The sequence below is a fragment of the Coturnix japonica genome, chromosome 4, assembly GCF_054131305.1.
Source record: "Coturnix japonica strain WE chromosome 4, WE-NBRP24, whole genome shotgun sequence".
NCBI lineage: Eukaryota > Metazoa > Chordata > Aves > Galliformes > Phasianidae > Coturnix > Coturnix japonica.
Genome location: NC_140666.1, coordinates 81,602,068 through 81,622,042, shown reverse-complemented (window position 1 = coordinate 81,622,042; position 19,975 = coordinate 81,602,068). Strand labels below are relative to the sequence as shown.

General features: G+C 36.5%; 1 protein-coding gene across 35 annotated transcripts in view; it reads left to right on the top strand.

Annotated features, from left to right (window-relative positions):
• Positions 1-19,975, top strand: part of ABLIM2 (actin binding LIM protein family member 2) — a 133,827-nt gene that overhangs the window by 80,768 nt on the left and 33,084 nt on the right. For 10 of the 35 annotated variants that reach the window (XM_085547429.1, XM_085547424.1, XM_085547419.1 and 7 more), the window contains 4 exons: positions 683-741; positions 4,969-5,046; positions 9,839-9,985; positions 14,470-14,590. In XM_085547429.1, coding sequence (XP_085403555.1) covers positions 683-741; positions 4,969-5,046; positions 9,839-9,985; positions 14,470-14,590 — 405 coding nt within the window. Of the gene's footprint in view, positions 1-682; positions 742-4,968; positions 5,047-9,838; positions 9,986-11,738; positions 11,772-14,469; positions 14,591-16,267; positions 16,367-19,975 lie in introns of all 35 variants that reach the window. The other 25 variants (XM_085547425.1, XM_085547420.1, XM_085547415.1 and 22 more) reach the window with 5 other exon arrangements.

The window sequence follows — 19,975 nt, the reverse complement described above, 5'->3', positions numbered from 1 at the left end:
CCCTTCTCATCAGTAGATTTATGAAGTATAGATAGGTACATAGGTTCATGTATTTTCTGCTTTATCTAGGATGGATATTCCCATGAATTAAGTAGTTCTTTAGCATTTAATTTATATGACATAAGCATGCAGTGCAAGGTCAGTACAATGCAGAATTTTGAATAAAAGACTGAATTTTCAGCTAGTTTTAAGGGGATCAATGCTATTCCTTTCCATCACCATGTGTTGCTTAGAAAGACCTGGGCCAAACTATTATGTGAATATGCATAACAAGAGAATAGGGAGCTCCACGTTCATATAAGGAAATATAAAATTACCATGACAGTGCTGTGGGTCTCCATCCTTGGAGATACTCAGAACCCAATTGAGCACAGCTCTATGCTGCTGGAATTTGACCCTCTGCGAGCAGGAGGTTGGGCCAGAGGAGCTACAGTGGTACCATATAACATTGCTTAGGTTTTGATGTTAATTTTGCATGCTGAAATCCATGTAGCTTTCTGAAGTACACCTAGTTTTTAAAATCTTTTTTTCCGGGCTTACCAATATGGGGAAGTTGATACTTTTAGCTTTGGGAGTGTGCATGGAATTGTGACTGCAGAGGAATCAGTCAGCAAGTTGTTATTCTATAAAAAAACACTTATTAGGGAAACAAATTAAGCACAGTTTTAAACTTACTCTCCAGGTACATCCATCTGGCATCCAGTTTGTAGACAGGCTGCCAAGGCTGAAGAAAAGAACAAGGTAAGTTACCTTATTTTTTTTTACCCAGTATTACTTCATTGTCATTTTAGTTTCAATCTCTTCTTTTATTTTCCTTTTTTTTTTCTTTTTTTTTTCTTTTTTTTTTTCTTTTTTTTTTTTTTTTCAGCAACCGAACATAGGGAAGGGTTTTAAACTTTTACAATACTGGAATTTTAAACTTCAGTGACAAAAATGTAGCAGATTAGAGAAGCACTCAATATTCTGGTTTTACTTATGATTAAAGCTACAGCTTGAGGAGAACCACGATCTAAGAGCAGTACATATTAGTTGAACAAGAAAAGATGGGGAAATTAAAGAAGAAAAAAAAAGTTAATTAACTTCTCCCTGATTATGACATGATCAGTGCATGACTTTTTTTTGTGTGGCTCGGCACTTAAAAGATCAGAGGACTTTCACTTCATATGTTTTTACAAGAAAAAGAAAAAAAACACAGAAAACAAAAACAAAAAAACCCACCCTCTCCTTGGAATTTCATTTTTATTATTTGCATGTAAAAAATTGGCAAGCCAGACCCAACTTAATTTAATCTCTGGCTTTGGATACCTCCTTAAGTTGGATGATTTTGTGCATCTGTCTTTATTCAAGGGGAAAGGGGGAGTGTTCTGGCAACTTTAACATTAATTACAGGACTAGCAGATGAATAAGCTGCCCGTAGGAAATGAAGAATTAATCTGTAGCTGGGGAAATGATCTCTCTGAAGTGGTGGGACTGAGATGCAGTTATCTCATTTAATGCAGAGGCCAACTGCAGGGCTTTTCAGCTCTGCTTTTCTCTGATGCTCCAAGTGGTATCCTTGGTATCTTGCTCAAAAAAGCCTTGCTTTGAATCGAGTCTTGAGCACAAGTCACATGGGACACAAGTCAGAGCAGCAGGCAGCAGCTATAAAAAGAGGGTTTACAAATGTAGTGTTAGCAAGTGCCACTTGGACTAAATTACAGATTTGAAAAAATATTGTTTTGGGTTTTACCCTGAAGGACAGTGGCTGTAGTTTTTATAGCCATGTGCTGGAAAATGATTTCTTGGGTATTCCTTGGCAATCTCTGAATATCAAATAAGTGGCATTTCAGAATAATAATAAAAAAAAAAAAAACAAAAAACACTTTATTGTCAAAATACTTGAGAGTAATAAGTACTGCTGATTAAGTCTAATAGTACTCTGCAGTATTTCAGGCTTCCTGAGGATTTTGTTCTGGCTGAGTATTGAAATTGAAATTGCAGGGCTAAAACTCCATGTACTCTATGTAGAATATGGTAGGATTTTTTTTTTCCTCCTTCAATGATAGACAGTGGATGCTGTTGTCCTGGGTTCTCATGTGTAGCCCACCTCTCCCGAGCACTGGGAGTCTGCCCCTTCCTCAGCAGGGGAAGTTGCCTGCACCTGGAAGTCAGTGGGGCTTTTCCCTGAGTACAAAAAAAAAAAAAAGTAATAATAATATAAAAGCTCAAAGAATTTTCCAAAGACTTTTTTCTTATCCTTTTTTCCTTTTCTTTGGTGCTTTCTTTTCTTGAAACAGCCAAACAAAACAAACAAACAAACAAAAACCCTAAACAAACAACAAAAATAAAAAAACAAGAAAGGATGCTGTTTCAAAGAGGGCAGTGATAGAATTTCCAGAATACATACAGGGTGAGGTTGGGAATGGGATACCCAAGTTGATCAGTTTTCTTGTCAATCTTTGCAGTGTTGTTTTTAGAAGTATTCTCTCTGTGTTTTTACACAGACAGAAGCACAGCATGTAGCTAAAGTAGGTGACAAAAGGAGAAGAAGTAAGTGGCATCACACCCTTAAACTTTGGAGATGGAGTAGAAGGGAAAAGGAAGTTGTGAAAGAGAGTGACAGTGAGAAGAAAAAAATGAAGCGAACGAGATTGTAAGCACAAGAGATAAAGCTGGAAACTGCAGAGTAGAAATAAAAGAAATAAGTTGAATAAAGAAGTGAACAGAAGCAATAAAGTCCAATGAGTTTCAAGAATTTGTGGCAAAAGATGGAAGTTTATGTGCAGTGGGAAAGGAATAAGTATGGTAAAAGGGTGTAATGGATCATGAAGAGAATATAGAGTATGTGAGATGTAGAATGAACAGGTTTAAATCACCAGGAATAAAAATGGAACACTTTGAGGGAGTAGCTGAATAGAATAAGAATACATCAGAAAGATGAGACTCAGCACTTTTATTGCAAAAGTTAGAAGCTATATTGAATTGTAGTTTTTTCTTGAAAAGAAAATGGCATCTCTAAGACGAGGAAAAGCACTGAAAGAGCTCTGGGAATTTGTTTATGCATTATTAAATATATTCAGACATGTATGCTATGACTTTTATCTAAGTGTTGTTAACTGCTACATGTTAAAGCACATTCTGCTGATGAGCGTGAAAGGAAGAAGGTCTGAGACTTTGTCTAGGAAACCCTGAGGTTAAACAAAAACTGTTATTTGTCCTTAATGGGCTTTAAAACATTGGAATAGTATATACAGGACATTGGAGTAGGAGTTTTCTTTAGCTTTTTTCCTCTACAGCAATGGACATCCTGTAGTGACATTATGAATAAGACTTATAGCTTGCATGTGACATCAGTGCATTGATGACACTTTCATGCAATTCACACAATTTCTGGAAAACTGAAGCATGCTTTGGCCATGCAGCAGAGGATTTGTGATTATACCATTTGTGCTGAGTCATCATCTCAATGGGCAGCAACAATTATTTCTCAGATAATATTGTACTGATATTTTGCCTGGCCCCTGGAATTCCTGAGCCTTCTGAAAATGAGAGGAAGAAAAAGTTCCAAAGTCCCAGTCAGGCATTTCAATAAAACAGAAATCTTTTTAATATGGATGAGTATCTCCACATATATAGTCTCAGAGTAGGCCGTAGGACTAATTTGTGCTAAAGATCTGTGGAAGGGTTGTTCTGATTACTGAGTTTCTTCATTCTGCTAATACAGAACATTGTAGCAATGAAGAATTACTTCTCTTGTATGATTCATGAATATATATATATATTCATATATATATTGCTGTTAGCCATTCCTTCTTGCTATACCACTTATACTTAGAAATTCATATTTCCTCTGAAAACATTTAGCAATTACCATCAAACCATTTTAACTTTACCATGAATGGTTCACCTCTCTCTGTCTCTACTGCTGTATGCAGCTTCACTCGGCTTGGTAAGGAATTCTTGTACTAGATACTCATTTTAAAATTCTCTACAGACTTAACAATATGGACCTTGTTAATGCCTGTCATACAGACACCTCTGAGATAAGACACATTTGCACGTCTACTAAAAATTTAGCAAATATTCCAAGAGAAGACTGAAGTAGTAGGATGCTATCTTGACCTGACAGGTTAATAATGCTAAATCCTTTTAAGGATTTGAGCAGTTATAACCTCCATGTAAGAAGCATTTAGTGAGACAGTAAATAAAAATTATTGTGAGCAAATGGCAAAATACATACTTTTTACAATCAGAAATAGGTTTCTTCAGAGGTGAGAGGAAGTATCTTATGATGAATTAACATATATGGAAAAAAATAGGGTATGGAAACATGGTCTTCTCACTAAGATTTGCTTGAACTTCAGTTATAAGCATCAGGTCTGTTGAGTCATTGTTTATTTCATCGTGCCTCTTATTTAAAAGTAATTATATTTTTCATTACAAAGCAATCAACTAAAAAAAAAAAAAAAGCAGTATTTGCTGTGACTGGATGCTGCAATGATTGAAAACGGAGCAAAACTACCTGCATTAAAATTAATCTCTTACAATTAGGGAAAAGAAAGCAAACCTATTGGATGTCTGACTCAGTATCTTCTGCAGGATGTCGGACTGCTGTGACACAGTACAGTGATGCGTTCCAGAGGCAGCTACATCAGTTTGAAATTACAACCATAAAGTAAAAATGTTACAAACAAATCATCTTGTGACCCTGGATTCTCCAGAGCTGCTGTAACTTAAACTTTACCTCCAATAACCTAAGGCCACCCTGGAAGCCAAGCCCCTTCTGAAGGGTAGGGGGGAGGAGCAAGTTTTATCTGAAATCATTTTGTTTTTTCAAACTGTCAGTATAGAGATGGGTTTTTGGGGGCATACCTGTCCATTTTGAGCTCACTCTAACTTGCTATTTTGGCCAGTGAAGGTTATATTCAAAGAAGTGGCTCCCTCTTTTCTCTCTTTTCCTACTATTTCATGTCTCTTCTCCTACCATAGGAAACAAGGACTTCCTCTGAGAGTATAATTTCTGTACCTGCTTCAAGTACATCGGGTTCCCCAAGCCGTGTGATCTATGTGAGTATTTTGTCTTTGCAGCACTTATATTACCAATAGAGTGTGGTTCATACCACAGGAACCAAACTACCACAATCCTTTCTAAAAATATATTCTAAATAAACGCTACAGCCCACAGGTAGATTACAAGCTTAGATTTGAATACTACTTTCTGAAATCAAGCCGCCAAGCCTGCATCTGACTGCATGTGAAAACACGTGTGTGTGACTGCAGGAGATAGGCCTCAAAGAATTCCAGTCCTTAAACTCAGAGAAACTTTGGTGTGTTTCTGGTCTAATAAGTACTTACTCTGGAAAGTTCAGAGAGTTTAAAAACTGGACAAATATGCTAAAAGCTTATACTGAGTGTACTTCAGTTGTAGTAACTGCTGTAGGTAACATTCATGAGCAAAACCACTTGGTAACTATTATGTAGAAATATGTAGCATTCCCATTTCTTTGACCAAGTATCCCTGGGGAAGGTCAGTCATTCTCACTGAATGGTACCAGAGGGGGATTGCTGGAGATGTGACTGGCTTTATTACACTAAGATTAAGAGCTTGCATTTATTATACTGAGATGAGCAAAACAGTGCCTTGGAGCCAAGCTTGTCCTCATTCTTTAAACAGATATTATTTTGAATAAAATAGCCCTTTATATGAGTGAGACTTTGCTGGAAGTGAAGGAATTGCCCCTTATCTAAATGGCTATCAGTACTTTTGGAAGTTTTCCTTCCAATTGGGTGCATGCTGGGGATTAATCCCAATTAAAGAAAAAAAAAAAGTCATTTCCACAACTTCTGTGAAGGCAGTTTATTATATTACGTATTAATGTAATACAATAAGTATTACGTAAATGTTTTCTTTTAGTATTTTCTTTTGGTCTCTCCCACTCCAGACTTGTGCTACATCATTGTTTTTATAACCGTGAGCATTCTTCTAAGGTTTATGTATTTTAGTAATAGGTGGTAGTGTTTGTCTTAATGTTTGTGATTACAGCTTTAAATATGCTTCACAGGTTGGTAATAGTCAAGGGCAAGCCTGCATTTTCTTTCTTCCTTCCTTTTCTTTCTGAAGAATGTCATTAAATTAGCAGACAACCCTCATGCTTGTTACCGTAATATATTTTGGAGGCATCTGGGACTGTGAAAGAATAAGTTCTCTAGCAAATATGAGTTGATTAGGTTAAGAAGATTTCTCAGTGGGATACGAGTTCTTGCTCTGTCTCGTTTATAACTTGCTTAATTGTCAGAAAGCTTTGAGATCAATTAAATCGTATTTCATCCTATTTCTATGAACAGAAGAGAAAAAAAGAGTGTAAAATGTGTTACTGAACTTCTATATTGTCAAAACAATCCTTTGGCTATCTTTTCTATATTTTCTATTACAAGAGTCCTATGATATACAGACATGCTCAAGATTTGTTTAGAGTTTTTCATGATTGATTTAACCACTTACAAATTTATGCTGCTACTGAAAGGCGTCTCTCACACTTGATCCTGCCTTTCTCCAGCCATGTTTTCCTGTCTCCTCTTTGGTGCAGATGGGTCCGCAGATATATGTTCAGTTAGGTTTAAGACTATCTCCATGTAGAAAACAACCTGACTATTGTTTCCAACATACACAAATTTTTTTCTTTTTTAAATTGCTAGAGAATAACCCAGGAAAAAGACCCAACTGTCTAAATTTTATATTGCTAGCAAAGATCAAGGCAGGCAGAGCAGGTAGGAAATGGCCTATGGGTTGTTTTAAAAAGAGCGTGTCCAGCAGGTCCAGGGAGGTGATCCTCCCCCTCTATTCTGCCCTGGTGAGGCCTCATCTGGAATACTGTGTCCAGTTCTGGGATCCCCAGTACAAAAAAGACAGGGATCTCTTGGAAAGAGTCCAGCGGAGGGCCACTAAGATGGTGAAGGGCCTGGAGCATCTCCCCTGTGAGGAGAGACTAAGCAAACTGGGCCTGTTTAGCCTTGAGAAAAGAAGGCTGAGAGGGGATTTGATCCAATTTTATAAATACCTGAGATGTGGGAGCCATAGTGGCGATGCTGGTCTCTTTTCAGTAGTGCGTGGGGATAGGACTAGGGGTAATGGGATGAAACTTCAGCATAGGAAGTTCTGCACGAATGTGTGCAAGAAATTCTTTACAGTGAGGGTGACAGAGCACTGGAACAGGCTGCCCAGGGAGATGGTGGAGTCTCCTTCTCTGGAGATATTTAAGACCTGCCTGGATGCCTGCCTCTGTGACGTGGTGCAGGGAGCCTGCTTTGGCAGGGGGGTTGGACTCATGATCTCTAGAGGTCCCTTCCAACCCCTACAATTGAATGCAGCATTTTGTGGGTGACATGTTTCTGGTTCATGGCATACTGGCTAGCTATGCAGTGATTTACAAAGTATGTTTTTTTTAATGTGAGCATGGTTCATGCAGGCTGTCTACTAAAGTTGTGTATCTTTCATTCTTCTGTTGACATCAGTCTGTGTTGGCTTTTTGTTCTGAGAGGGCATAGGCTAATACCCTTTGAAGTTAATGGGAATCTTTTAATTAGCTTCAGTGATGGTTAGATTATATCCAGACTGAAATTTCCTCTACTGCAGACATTCTCTGAATCACTGCATACCATTTAAAAATTTACTTCCAGTTAATGTCTAGATTGTGTCACTAAAAAGGGCTTAAATAAAAGTCCTTATTTATAGTTATCTAAATTCTAAGGAAAATTAGGAAGTTCCTTCAATTATGTACCTAACTGGAAGGTTTAGTTTAGGTTACACAGCTGTGCTGTACATGCTTCTACTAGGAATAGAAATTGTATTACATTTATGTACCCAATCATATTTGCTATTATAAGATTGTAAAAGTAAATATTCCAAATGAAAAAGATACTCTAAATTTAGAGTGTGGTTTTAACAGAATCCAGAATACCAGATTATTAAGAAATAGTTTAAAACCTCTTAGCTGTAATTTGAGCCTTCTCTAGAGTATTTAAATTTCAGTCGAGTATTTGGAAGTAGGTAAAACAAGTAAAATAAAAAATGTAGGCTGAATGTTTGTGGAGTTCAGTGTTTAGAAAGCAACTGTATTTCTAAGGTGTTCTTTCATTTAAATTTGGCTATATTATGACGTTTAAACAGGAAGGAGTTTTATAAGTAGGTAAGTTTTAATTCTGAAGTCTTATGGGAGGACATCACATTGCACTGCTCTATGGAGAGACAGGGGCTAAGACTATCATGATTCACATACTCCTAATTCTGAACTTCTCTGAACTCACTAGAATAATCTCCACAACCTTGAATGCCTTTTAAAAAACTTTCACGGCCTCCGTGGCCTTCTTCATAGACTACAGTACTTCCCAAAGTTTTCCTGGAGCAGACCAGACAGACTCCTGGTTGTTGAATGACATGTGCCTGTGACAGAGGTTTCCACTGGCTTCCCAGCAAGAAAGGATTTATTTTCATTAAGGGTCTGTTTTGTTGCTCTTTAGTGACTGAAGTAGCTGCAAGGAAAATGAGATCACTGTGTCATCTTTAAGAATCAGATATCTGATTAAAATAAATTTTGTCGCTAGTTTTGAAAATATATGGTGGTTATAGTAGCTTCCTTAGTTAAGAAAAATCTTTCTCTTTTCCATGTTGCTTGTGTTTGCAGAATTCCTGCACTGTTTCAGGAAAAGAGAGAAATTAAAGTTGCCATGCTACCTTTCTCCCGCATGATTAATTTAATGAAAAACTTCCCTAGAAAATCTACTCAAATTATCTCATACAAAAAAAGAAGTGTACTCACTTCACACATAAATCCTTGATACTTGCAGATTATCTACACATGGAAAGCATTATTACAGTTTGACAGCTGATCATACTGAGATTCTCAGAGAAATGTGACATTCAGTCATCATTTTACTGCCAAAATAACAAAGAATTGATCATTCTGCAAAGCCTGAGGTACTACAGTACTGAGGAACTACAGAATTACACTGCCATTTTCCCCCTGCATATGGCTAATTTGTTGTTCTATCTATGAGTTTGATGCGTGCTGTGTACAGCTTTGGTGCAAGTAACTGTTATCCTAGTGATAATCTGTGAAAATATGGCATTCGATAATCTTACTTTTGGAATAACGATACTAGAAGGGGAGTGAAACAGCTGGCAGAGAGCCCTCTGTTGGTTGTGTGAATCTCATGAAAGGGTCTGATCTTTTTTTAAGTGGCATCTCTAATCTTCCAACTAACCCACAACAGTGCAAATCCATCATCTGCTGACTTTTGACCCATAATTAGGGCTGCTTAGAAATAGTCAGGAAAGGAGGGAGGTGACGTTGTGGTATACAACTGAATGGAAAGAAATTAAAGACCTGACTAATGTTTGTCAGCATCTGGAGAGTATATGTTGGAAATACACATTTGATTATTCACTGCTGCTTATGATAGGGGAACCCTGCGTACCAAAACCACTTTAAAATGAAAATTGTTTTGCCTGTGAAAAACTACCATGTCTTGTGGAATATCTTCTACAATGTCTTGTAGAAAGTCTTCTACAATGTCTTGTAGAAAGACTACATGTCTCTTTATACAGTTAACAATCAGAATATAACCAAAGGATCTGGGACCATGCCATGCTGCTTCTAATAGTATTAATGTATATTAAAAAGAAAGCAACAGTAAAATTTAGCATTGTGTATTAAATAAAAGGTATCTAAATTTGCACAAATACAAGAGTAGTTTATTACTGTGATGACAACTCTTCTACCTACATATATCTGTCCTTTTCTGATTGCCTCCTGACCATATTCATTCTTATTCTTACTTCTTTCTTTCCTCCTTTCCTCAGGCAAAGCTTGGAGATGAAATTCTTGACTACAGGGATTTGGCTGCTCTTCCTAAAAATAAAGCCATCTATAACATTGACCGCCCAGATATGATCTCCTATTCTCCATATATCAGTTACTCTTCAGATGACAGGCATAGTTACGGGGAGGTACTGAAACATGGGTATTTTTTTTTAATATGAATTTGAGATTTGATGTGCATCATTAAACATTGTTGAACACTCAAATGTGCAGAATTAAATACATATGTATTTTATAACTTTGATTAACTGACTCATGTCATCCATTCATTCACAAAGCATTTTAGCCTTCCAGAAAATTTTCATTTCACTTTTTAGTTCGTGGAACAGATGATGTGTAATTAGATATGCTTTTCTTTGAAAGGAGTAGTTCTACGTGCATGTGGTAGGAAACAAGATCCATTGCTAATCAAAATGGCAGGAATCAGCAGCAAAGCCAAATGACTTCCATGATTTTTAATTATTCATTTATTTTTTTTAAGTGTACTATTCTTATTTTCATAACAAAACAACGTTCAACTCACGTGTTCTCATGTCATGCATGTATTTCAGTCTGTTCATATACAGAGCTAATGTTAAGCGATTTGTTCTAATGAAATCTAATTTAAGGTAATCTTATTAATCCTAATTCTGGTTGTTGTTTTTGTGCTTGTGTGTGTATGTGAAACATTCATATATAACTCCTGTCATACAAGTTAGCTTTCATCCCTCATCACATTTACTCTTTTATTTCAATTTCTAATTTCTTCTGTAATTTTAGATACTTCTTTACTAATTCAACCTCTCAGAAACACTGCATTGATTTGTAAGATAAATACTATCTAGCATGGAAGTTTTTTTTCTCTGTGTATGCAAATAGATTGCTGGAAATGAATACTAGAAATAATAGCCGTGCACCCAAAGACCCAAGTGAGGCTCAGGACTGGGTGTTTGCTTCAGCACTGGTTGGTGGCATATATATAGACTTCTATTAAGATACAAGACTTAGCCTGAACTGTCTATTCATGGTCAAAGTATGAACATTATTTAAAGCATAAACTCTATTTCATGACACATTTGCTCTTCCCTTGGTGTTTGCACCACTAGGCCAAAGCATGCTTGGGTATGCCTGCTCTGATGGAGGCATTATGTCACAAAGACCTCAGTGATACCTTAAAAAAAATAAATAATAATAATAAAAAAAACTAGTATCTGGTTATCTCCTTTTAAATGCATAATCTAGTGAAGGGTATCCGGGGCTGCCTGCTTTCCATCCAATGCCAGTGTGCACACTTTCTTGATACTCCAAATATTTTACATCCTTGACATTGGCATGGTAAAATATATATACATATATATATATAAATATTTATATTTATATATATATATATCTCCTGGTTTTCAGCCTTCATCATCCTGGCTATACCTGCAGCTATGGTAGTTTCAGTAGATTTGTTCTCAAGTAATCAAGATTAGTGTTTAATTTTGAAAGGAAAATTATCAAATTGCAGGATGTTTAATTCTAAATGCAAGATGCAGGTATTTTTGTTTCCCTTGAAATCACTAGTTCTGAGCAACAACAATTCTAATCCAGATTTTGGAGGTGCTTTAGTGTAGATATAACTAGGCCTTATGCCTTATTTAAATGTGAGGTTTCTACCATCAGCACTCAGTGGTACAGGTACAGGCCACAGGATTTTGTAGTAACAATGGAAAGAATTTATGTCTCTTTCTTTCTTACCTTGATTAAAATGAAAGAATATTACCCTAACTCATTTGACAGGTGTTTTTCCTATTTATATCATGTTATACATGGATATTGATATTTTAGGAGTAGTTCTTCTCACAAGTAACATCATGCATGAATTTGTATCACTAATTTGTTGTGTGTTGCTGTTTGCAGTCACCTCAGTTGCTCTCTCCAACACTTACTGAGGTAATCCCCAGTGCCTTTCTTCGTCTGTTCTGACCCATTTGGTGATGCATAAACCTGGTCACATTGATAACCAGCAGCGTCTGAAATGTGTGTCATCTGCAGTGCATGGGGTTTTAGAATTTATGTTCTTACCAGTGTTACTTGTGTTGAATACATGTTCTGCTTCTGCATTGTCATCTGTATGCATCTATCTCTCCTGTCATCCATGTTTCAGCTTTCCAAAATAAAGGTTGTATTTTGGTCACTTCTTCAAGCTCTACTGAATAAATTACATTAAGAAACATGATTTATTTTTTCATTTAAAGCTGCCAGCATGAGTTGACTTGAATTAATGCTTGGTATGCTTACTCTTCTTTCATTATTATTATTTTTTTATTACTCTTCTATTGTTATTCCAAAGCAATTTAGAGTGTTTATACTGTTTGTACACATGTGCCATTAGGTTATATTTGCATACGTGAACTTCGAGGTATATTTTGGTGTATTCTAATGATGAATGCTAGTAATTGCTTCAGGAAGTATCACCTTTTTAGAAGCAGTGAAAGCATTTAATGTAACTCCCCATGTGTAAGGTCAGTTAAACATCTCAGGATTGGCTAATACCTCCATAATTCCCATTTTAGCACAGTTTTGGCAGTAGTGAAGAGTTGTAAATTCCTAGAAAATATTATAAATCATGAGCTTTGAACATTGGTTAAGCAGAGAATTTAAGTAGTGAAATGTAGTTTATTTGAAAATTTACAAATAAATACATGCTCTATTTAATATTGTATTTCATGAGCTTGACTGAGTATTCTTTACAGAGACCAAAAGTACACAAGAGGTAAGGTCTGAAATAATGTGAGGTCTTTCTTTTTAGCAACATTGCAATAGTTTGTTTAAATTAGCTATCAGTTCACTGTAAGGCATTTAGATTCCGGAAGTAGCACTGGCATGGAGACTGGTGCTGCCATGATTCATGTTGTATTGATTGTTCCATTTTATCCAGCTTTGCCAGTTTTTCTGTATTTCTCTAAGGAGTCTGTGAAAGGGACCTCAGGCATCATCATCTACAAACTTAACACTGGTTTGTTGAAGAGGTTTATTGACAATAATTGACTGTATCATTCAGCTGTACACTTCATAGACCATTGCATAACACTCATATGGTATTTATATGTAATTCCAAGACTTTAAAGGGACTTGATTGTACTGCCATATAGTTCTTTTTTGAGAGATTAGAATAGATATTAAATAAAGTTGCTATATATAGAGAGAAACATCTCGAACTCAGCATGGAGGAGTTGGTGGCAAAATGCCTATAGAATACTGCATGCTTGGGAAGGCACCAGTTGCTCTCCTTGGTTTGTTTGGGTTTTTTTGTTTGTTTGTTTCTTTTTGGTATTTGTCTTCTGATATGGATATTTAAGCAGTAATGTGATTTACCAGTATGGAATGATTTTCCATCTTTGAAAATGCAGTCAGTTAATCTGGAAGGGAAAAAGTACACTTCAGCCAAAGGATAGAAACTGATGAGTGAGGTGGGAGAACATTATGCATCTCTGGAATCAAGGATAACCCCAAAGTAGTCAAATGGGAAGCTGCAGGAGGGAAGAATCCAACCATGAATGGATTGATATAATTAAGTTGCCCTGATAGGAATCTGGGAGATGATGGTGGGGATAGCTAGGACCTGCTGTATGTTTAAATGATGAATGATCCAGTGGGAGTTAAAGATGCCTGAAGATTTCCCATACCACCTGCTTTGGGATAGCATGTTCTTCACTCACTCCTACTGGAACAGGAGGTGGTAGTATTTTTCAGAACAAGACTTTCCGTAAGGGAGCATCTGTAGGTTACATTGATTTGCTTTAGTTTAAGTTAACTCCAGCTATTTCTTGCTTGTCATAAGAAAGAAAATTGAATTTGCATTGTTGATAGTTTACAGAAAGTCATTCCCTTATCTAATTCATTCAGTTATGTTTTTCCTCTTAAGAAGACACTATGTGCAAATTACAGTTTAATTTAACTATGAAGAATAAGAGGTTTAGAATGGATGTACATTTTTTGAAGTCAGGGCTTTCATGGAAAATAGGTTGTGTGACTTGAATTGCACAGTGCTGCAGAATTAATTCTTAACACAATTTACATGAGTGGTTATTAGAGGTTACCTAGCTAATAATTACTATGTTTTGCTCATAGTATTGTGTGCTGGGCTATTTATAAAGCAGTCAGGTTAGCTTCTGTGATGTAATCAAGCTAGTAGATGCTGATTTTGTGGTGTCTATAACATTTATACTGTGCTATGCAGCCATCTTTGAAAGGACAAAATAGCTATAATACTGTCATACTAACCTGATCTTGTCTTTCACCTAACCAAGGATGTTAAATCATTACAGAAGATCAAAGTGAGTGGCAAATTATACTGTCCTGAAACACTAATTCTACAGTGTTCTTTACAAATAATACCATCACTCTAAATTCATGCATACACTGATTCTCCTTCAAGCATAGCCATTCTGTGAAACCTGGCAGTTCCAGAACTCCTTCAGTCATACTGCAGTTGAGGTGCTTACAGCTGAAAGCCGCTTTGCTTCATTGGGATTGCATGGAGCATTACAACAGCATAAAGTTCCATCTTCACTGCACAGAAATATCAGAAGTTCTAGCTGATTTGAAGATCTTTTCCCTAATGGTGTATTTCTTCTCTTCCCCTCAGGGTGACCAAGATGACAGATCCTTCAAACAGTACAGGACATCAAGTCCTAGCTCTGCTGGCTCACTGGGTTATGGTCGCTACACTCCAACATCCCATTCTCCTCAGCATTACAGTAGGCCAGGTAACTGAGAACCAGCGTTGTTTGATTTTTCTTGTACTTCATCTTATTTTTTAGGTAGGACAGAAACTCCAGAAACAGAGTTTTAGGTAGAGTAGTAGTTCATTACAGTGTACTGCTTGTTGTGAACAGACAGTCTGATGCATAGGAAGGAGAAAATTATTCTGGTATGAGCATCTAGAAAAAGAAAATAAGCACCTGGAAAGCTTGGTTTTTATTTATCTGTAAACTGAAGATATAAGAGACTTAATCCTTGTACCTGGAAGTACATAGGCAATCCACAGCTCTTTCATGGTGCAGTATGGTAGCAGCAAAAGCACAGAAAGCCAGGAGAGTGCTCAGGTAATTTATTGTCTCTTCTTGTACTTCAGGGTTGTGGTCCACCATGACTTTCCTGACCACAGTGAGGAGCTGGAGAACTAAGTGGAGGCTCTAATGACTAGTTTTTCACATCCATGTTGCTTCAATTGATAAGCTTATAGCAGTGTTACTGCATCCTGGATGTTTTTGTTACACAAAGAGGAATGATAACACCCCTTTTGATCTTTGCATAAGTCCCCTGTACAAAGGCCCCTTCCTATCTGGGCATTGTGAAGAATTTTCATCTTATCAATCAACTAATTTGCTCAAAATTCAGTGTAATTTTTTTACCACTCCATCATCTGGGCTGACAACACAGAATATTCAGTATTTTTCTATTATTTTCTATTCTAATTTTATTGGGGCAATATTATAATTATAAACTAGTTTCAAAAAATTTGAATCATTAACTTTCCAGTGGAAATGTAAATTGTGTGGGTATCAGAAGCAGTTTTTGCAGAAATTGTTTGCATTATGTCAAGTCTTCAGTAAATAGAGATGAATATCAGAGATTTATTAGATACAGGGAAGATTAGTCTCTGCCAAAGGTCTGGCAGCTGTGTCATGCCTAAGCTTAGCTGCAAACTATTATAAGAAGGAGCAAAGATGAAAGAAATTCCAAATAAAGTCTAAAGCCATATCTTTTCACTGGAAATTCACAGTAAATGCTTTTTTTAATAGTTGACATTAGACCTCCAAATGTTATGAGAACATTATTACAACAAAGTGAACACAGAAAGTTGACTTTCTGAGAGTGTTTTTCAAAGTACTTAATCACATGTCTAACTTGCAGAACGGAGATAACTTCAGGATGTTTCTTCAAGTGCTTAAATTAGCCATGTGCTTGAGTGTTCTGGTACACTGTGGACTAAATCCTACCACTGTACGCCAATGGCGTTGAGAACTGGACCTGCTTGTATGAGGGTTCTCATCTAAGGACAGGCTATCCCCATTTCATTTCATTAGATCCATTATGAGCATATATCATTCCCTCCTGCAGCTTTAAAATATGCAGAGTTTCCCTCAGAGCAGCAATGCTCTTTGTGGTGCCTTTTCTGGAATATTTTCTGATGCATTACATTATATTAGCATTTTATGCAGTAACTACTGAAATGCTGTGTCCATTGGCCAACACATAGTATGGCCACTGTGATGTTTTTAGACACAACAAGAAAAAGACTGTATATTAAACAAAAAATCTGTACGTTTTCTAAGCATCAGGAGGAAAATGTTCCCGAAAAAGAAGGATGGCATTGTAATTTGTGGCTTTCAGTAAGTGAACTAAATAGTTTATTTTCACTTACTCTCTGTTGCCCCCAGCTGGTACTCAGAGTCTTGGTACCAGTAGCTGCATCTCCCTGCCCCAACACCCAAGCCCTACATCTACATTCAGACATCATTACATCCCTTTCTTCAAAGGTAAGGTCCAGGAATGCAAAACCGTGCTGTGATACTGTAGACTTATTCAGATGTGTTTCACTTTTTTGTCTGTGCAAGCATGGCTTCCTCTTGAATAAATTTTGTCTTAATTTTGTGCAAGTGCTTTTTGATGTACTGTGTAAGTTTCAAGAACTGAGTGAGTATGAATTGTTTTATTTTGGCTTTATTTATCTATTTATTTATTTATTTTCCAGTGAGTGTTAAGTGTATTTTGAAGGGGTGGAGGAAAGGAATTAGATTTTGTAATGAAAATGAGAGAGGGAAATAATTTTAAATCTTATTGACTCTAAAAATATAGCGTTCACCTTTACCTGATTTTAGTGATGCCCAATAAATAAGCTTACACACTTACTTATAATAATACATACTTATATTACACACTTACAATACTCCAGTGTTGGGTCATCAACTATCTGACCTTCTAATTTTCATTTAGGGATTATCTTCATCATTTTCAGAATTACTAGAAATCTTGCAATTCAGAGTTTGTTAAACCAGTATAGCTGCTCTGATTAGCAAACAGTGCCACATTGTGCAAAGCAGAATAACTGAGCTTAGACTCCAAGTCTTTGTGTTTGTTTTTTTTTTTCCCCAGTAGATATTAACTGTTAATAGCTTCCACGTTGCAAACAGGAGGCAGTTTTGAGGAATACCAAGAACCTTTCAGGCAAAGGCTATTAATTTTATTATTATTATTATTTATCTAGCTATGTAAGTAGAGGAAAGAAAAGTCATTAACTACCATCTCTCCAGAAACAATACAAACTGGGGGGAGACATGAATGGCAAACATTTTCAGTGCCTGAAAATGCCTGACTCCTGTGTACCATTTGATTTAATAAAGTGAAAGTATTCACTCTGCCATTGTAACTATTATAAAAAAGGAAGAGACCCTCATCAGGAACCAGACTTAGATCTAAAATATGAACTCAAATGAATTGCATATGCTCATGGCCTTTTGGAGAAAATAATTAAGCTCTAATGTACCCAGAAACAGTTCTACTCAAAGTCAGCTGAATTTCACTATTGCAAATAGGAGCAGAGTCAAGGCTAGGTTGCTCCAAATGAGATACTCAGGAGAAAATTCTCGATGCAAAAGCTGATGAGATTAATCCTGTTGACATTTCAAAGTCTACCTGCAAAGCATCTTCCCACACCCCCGAAATACTCATACCCATATTTTTTGGAAGGTTGACTGACATGCCATGTTATTCCCTGAGGCACAGCCTGAACAATCTTATTATTTATTTATTTTGCTGCGTCCTTTAGATTTGAGCAGTATTATCCAACCTGATGTACTGAGTAAGAAAACCTCTTTGTGTGTTGTATTGCCTCATTTCACTGAACTGAAATCTGTTGTTCAGAAGCCCACTTGCAGTTGCTTAGCAGCATTCTTGCTAAAAATGAGTTTATTTTCAGTGCTACCTGCTGTTGCTCAGAGCAGCAGCAATTACTTATTGCTGCTGTTTGGAGTAAGAAATCCTGAAGTGCCAGCTGCTTTTGCCCATGCATTTATTAACAGTGATCAAAATTTTAAGATTTCACAATTCCGCAACTCTTTTTATTAAGGAGCTAAAATATTTTGCAAGCAGTAACTTGCAGTGCTTTGCAGCACTCTTATCACATAGGCAGGTATGTTTATAATCCTTATTTATAAGTAATCTTGAGCCCTGCAGTGGTGTATATTAGCACTGCTTTACACTGAGTTAATGTCTCATCCCAGAAAGCGTCATAAGATTCCCTTCAAGTTCAGTTCCTCTTCAAGTTCTCTGAATTCTTTTCACTAAGCTAAAGACTCTTTTTTTTTTTTTTTTTTTCCTTATCTTGTTAAGTCTTTCAAAGGTTAATGAAATTTTTTCTTTCCAAAGCAGTTGATGTGGGAAGAGCAGAGTCATAGGGACCATTTCTTTGTGTTCAGACTGAGGTGAATGTGGACACTTCTGTTTTTAAAAAATGGAATCACACTAAAAAAAACACAACTCTTATTAAATCCAAAAATACTGCACTGGTTTATAATACTAGGACAAGTCTTTGTAAAATTGGCTTTCCTCAGTAATGATAAAATATTTATTTAAACTTCTGGTAGAAATTTTGCTACTCTAATGAAAAAGATGCCAGAATCTTTCTTTTGATTTCACTGTTTGTATCATATTCTTCCTGACAAAGGGCACAGTTCATCATTTTTCAGCATAACTAATAGAACTGTGTTTCTGTTTTTAGTTCCATTCACTGTAATTTAGCATCCATGAAACAACATAATAGGATGAGCTGTTTATCATGCAGCTAAAATACTGTGCCCTTTTAAGGTTTTTTGCCTTCAAAATGTCTTTAAGATAAATACCGTAAGAGCTTTTTATCAAGAGAATCATGTTGTGTGATCTCCAAAATACCTGCATGTGGTGTAATTCTTCCTCTAGAGGTGATGCAGTTGGAGACCGTGCGAAGTGAAAAAATGCTTACTTAAACCATGGTGGAAACTGTCTTGCCTTTCTAGTGTAGAAATACAGGTTCCATTTATTTGGCTTTGAAGTCCTGAGGAGAGTTAGTCACTGGACTTCAAAAAACTTTGTCTCGCTCCATATTCCATGTGCAAACAGATAGTATAGGATCCAGTTTCAGGAGTAATCTCTGACATCTCTATTAGGCCAGTTCTGTTTATTGTTCAGATCCAAGACAGGGGACGTAGACTTACTGCAATTTCTTATCAAATTTCCCATCCTTTCAGATAAAGAAAAGCCAACAAGGAAGGAGGTATAAACAGTGTTGCACTCTTCTTGCCCAGTCCCTTGAGCAATATGGAAAGGGAGCATGGTTTGAGCTCTGGTCAGTTGGCTATACACACACAAGGTTCAAAGAGCAGCCTATCCTGTCAGTAGCCAAAAGACACAAGAAGGACTTTGTGGTTGATACTCAAGTTCAAAGTAAACTTTTCCAGATTCTTTCCAAGTTAAACAAAATTCGGGGAAGAGTTTGTGGTTCTGGTTTTTTGCCCTGCACTGATCAGGAGATCGGATCACATCCTGCAGCTGTTTGTGGCAGAAGACAAAACCAAAAGTCTGAAACATTGCTCTCTTCAGTAGTTTCATTTTCTCAGAGATCTTATTTGAAGTTCTTCAGTGTATGCCAGGAGACTCTTGAAAGAAACAAATTCTTAATGATGTTGTATTTTAGAGACTTGCTATAGGGTAGAGTAAGTGACTATCTGGAGCTCCTACATGTGAAAATTCTACACGGATCTTCCATTTACTTGTTTATCAAATAATTATTTTTGTATGCAAAATGTGAACTACAACTACTCTCTGTGTTTCTCCAGCTCAGTGGTAAAATATTAAGTATAATTTAAATGTGCATCAGCTTGTAGAAGTGGGCTGTTAGAATAACCTTTTCCCTCATTTCATGCACAATTCTTCTTCCCTTTAGAGCAAATTAAAGGTGATAGCTCTGCAAACTTCTCCACACAGGTGTTGTTTGCATAGAGAAGTTTGCAGATTTGTTGTCATCTGGTTTGCAATTGCTTCATGTTTATTCATCCTAATTAACATTTCCTCCTGAGACCCTGAATGTTCTACTGACATTCTATCCCTGAAGA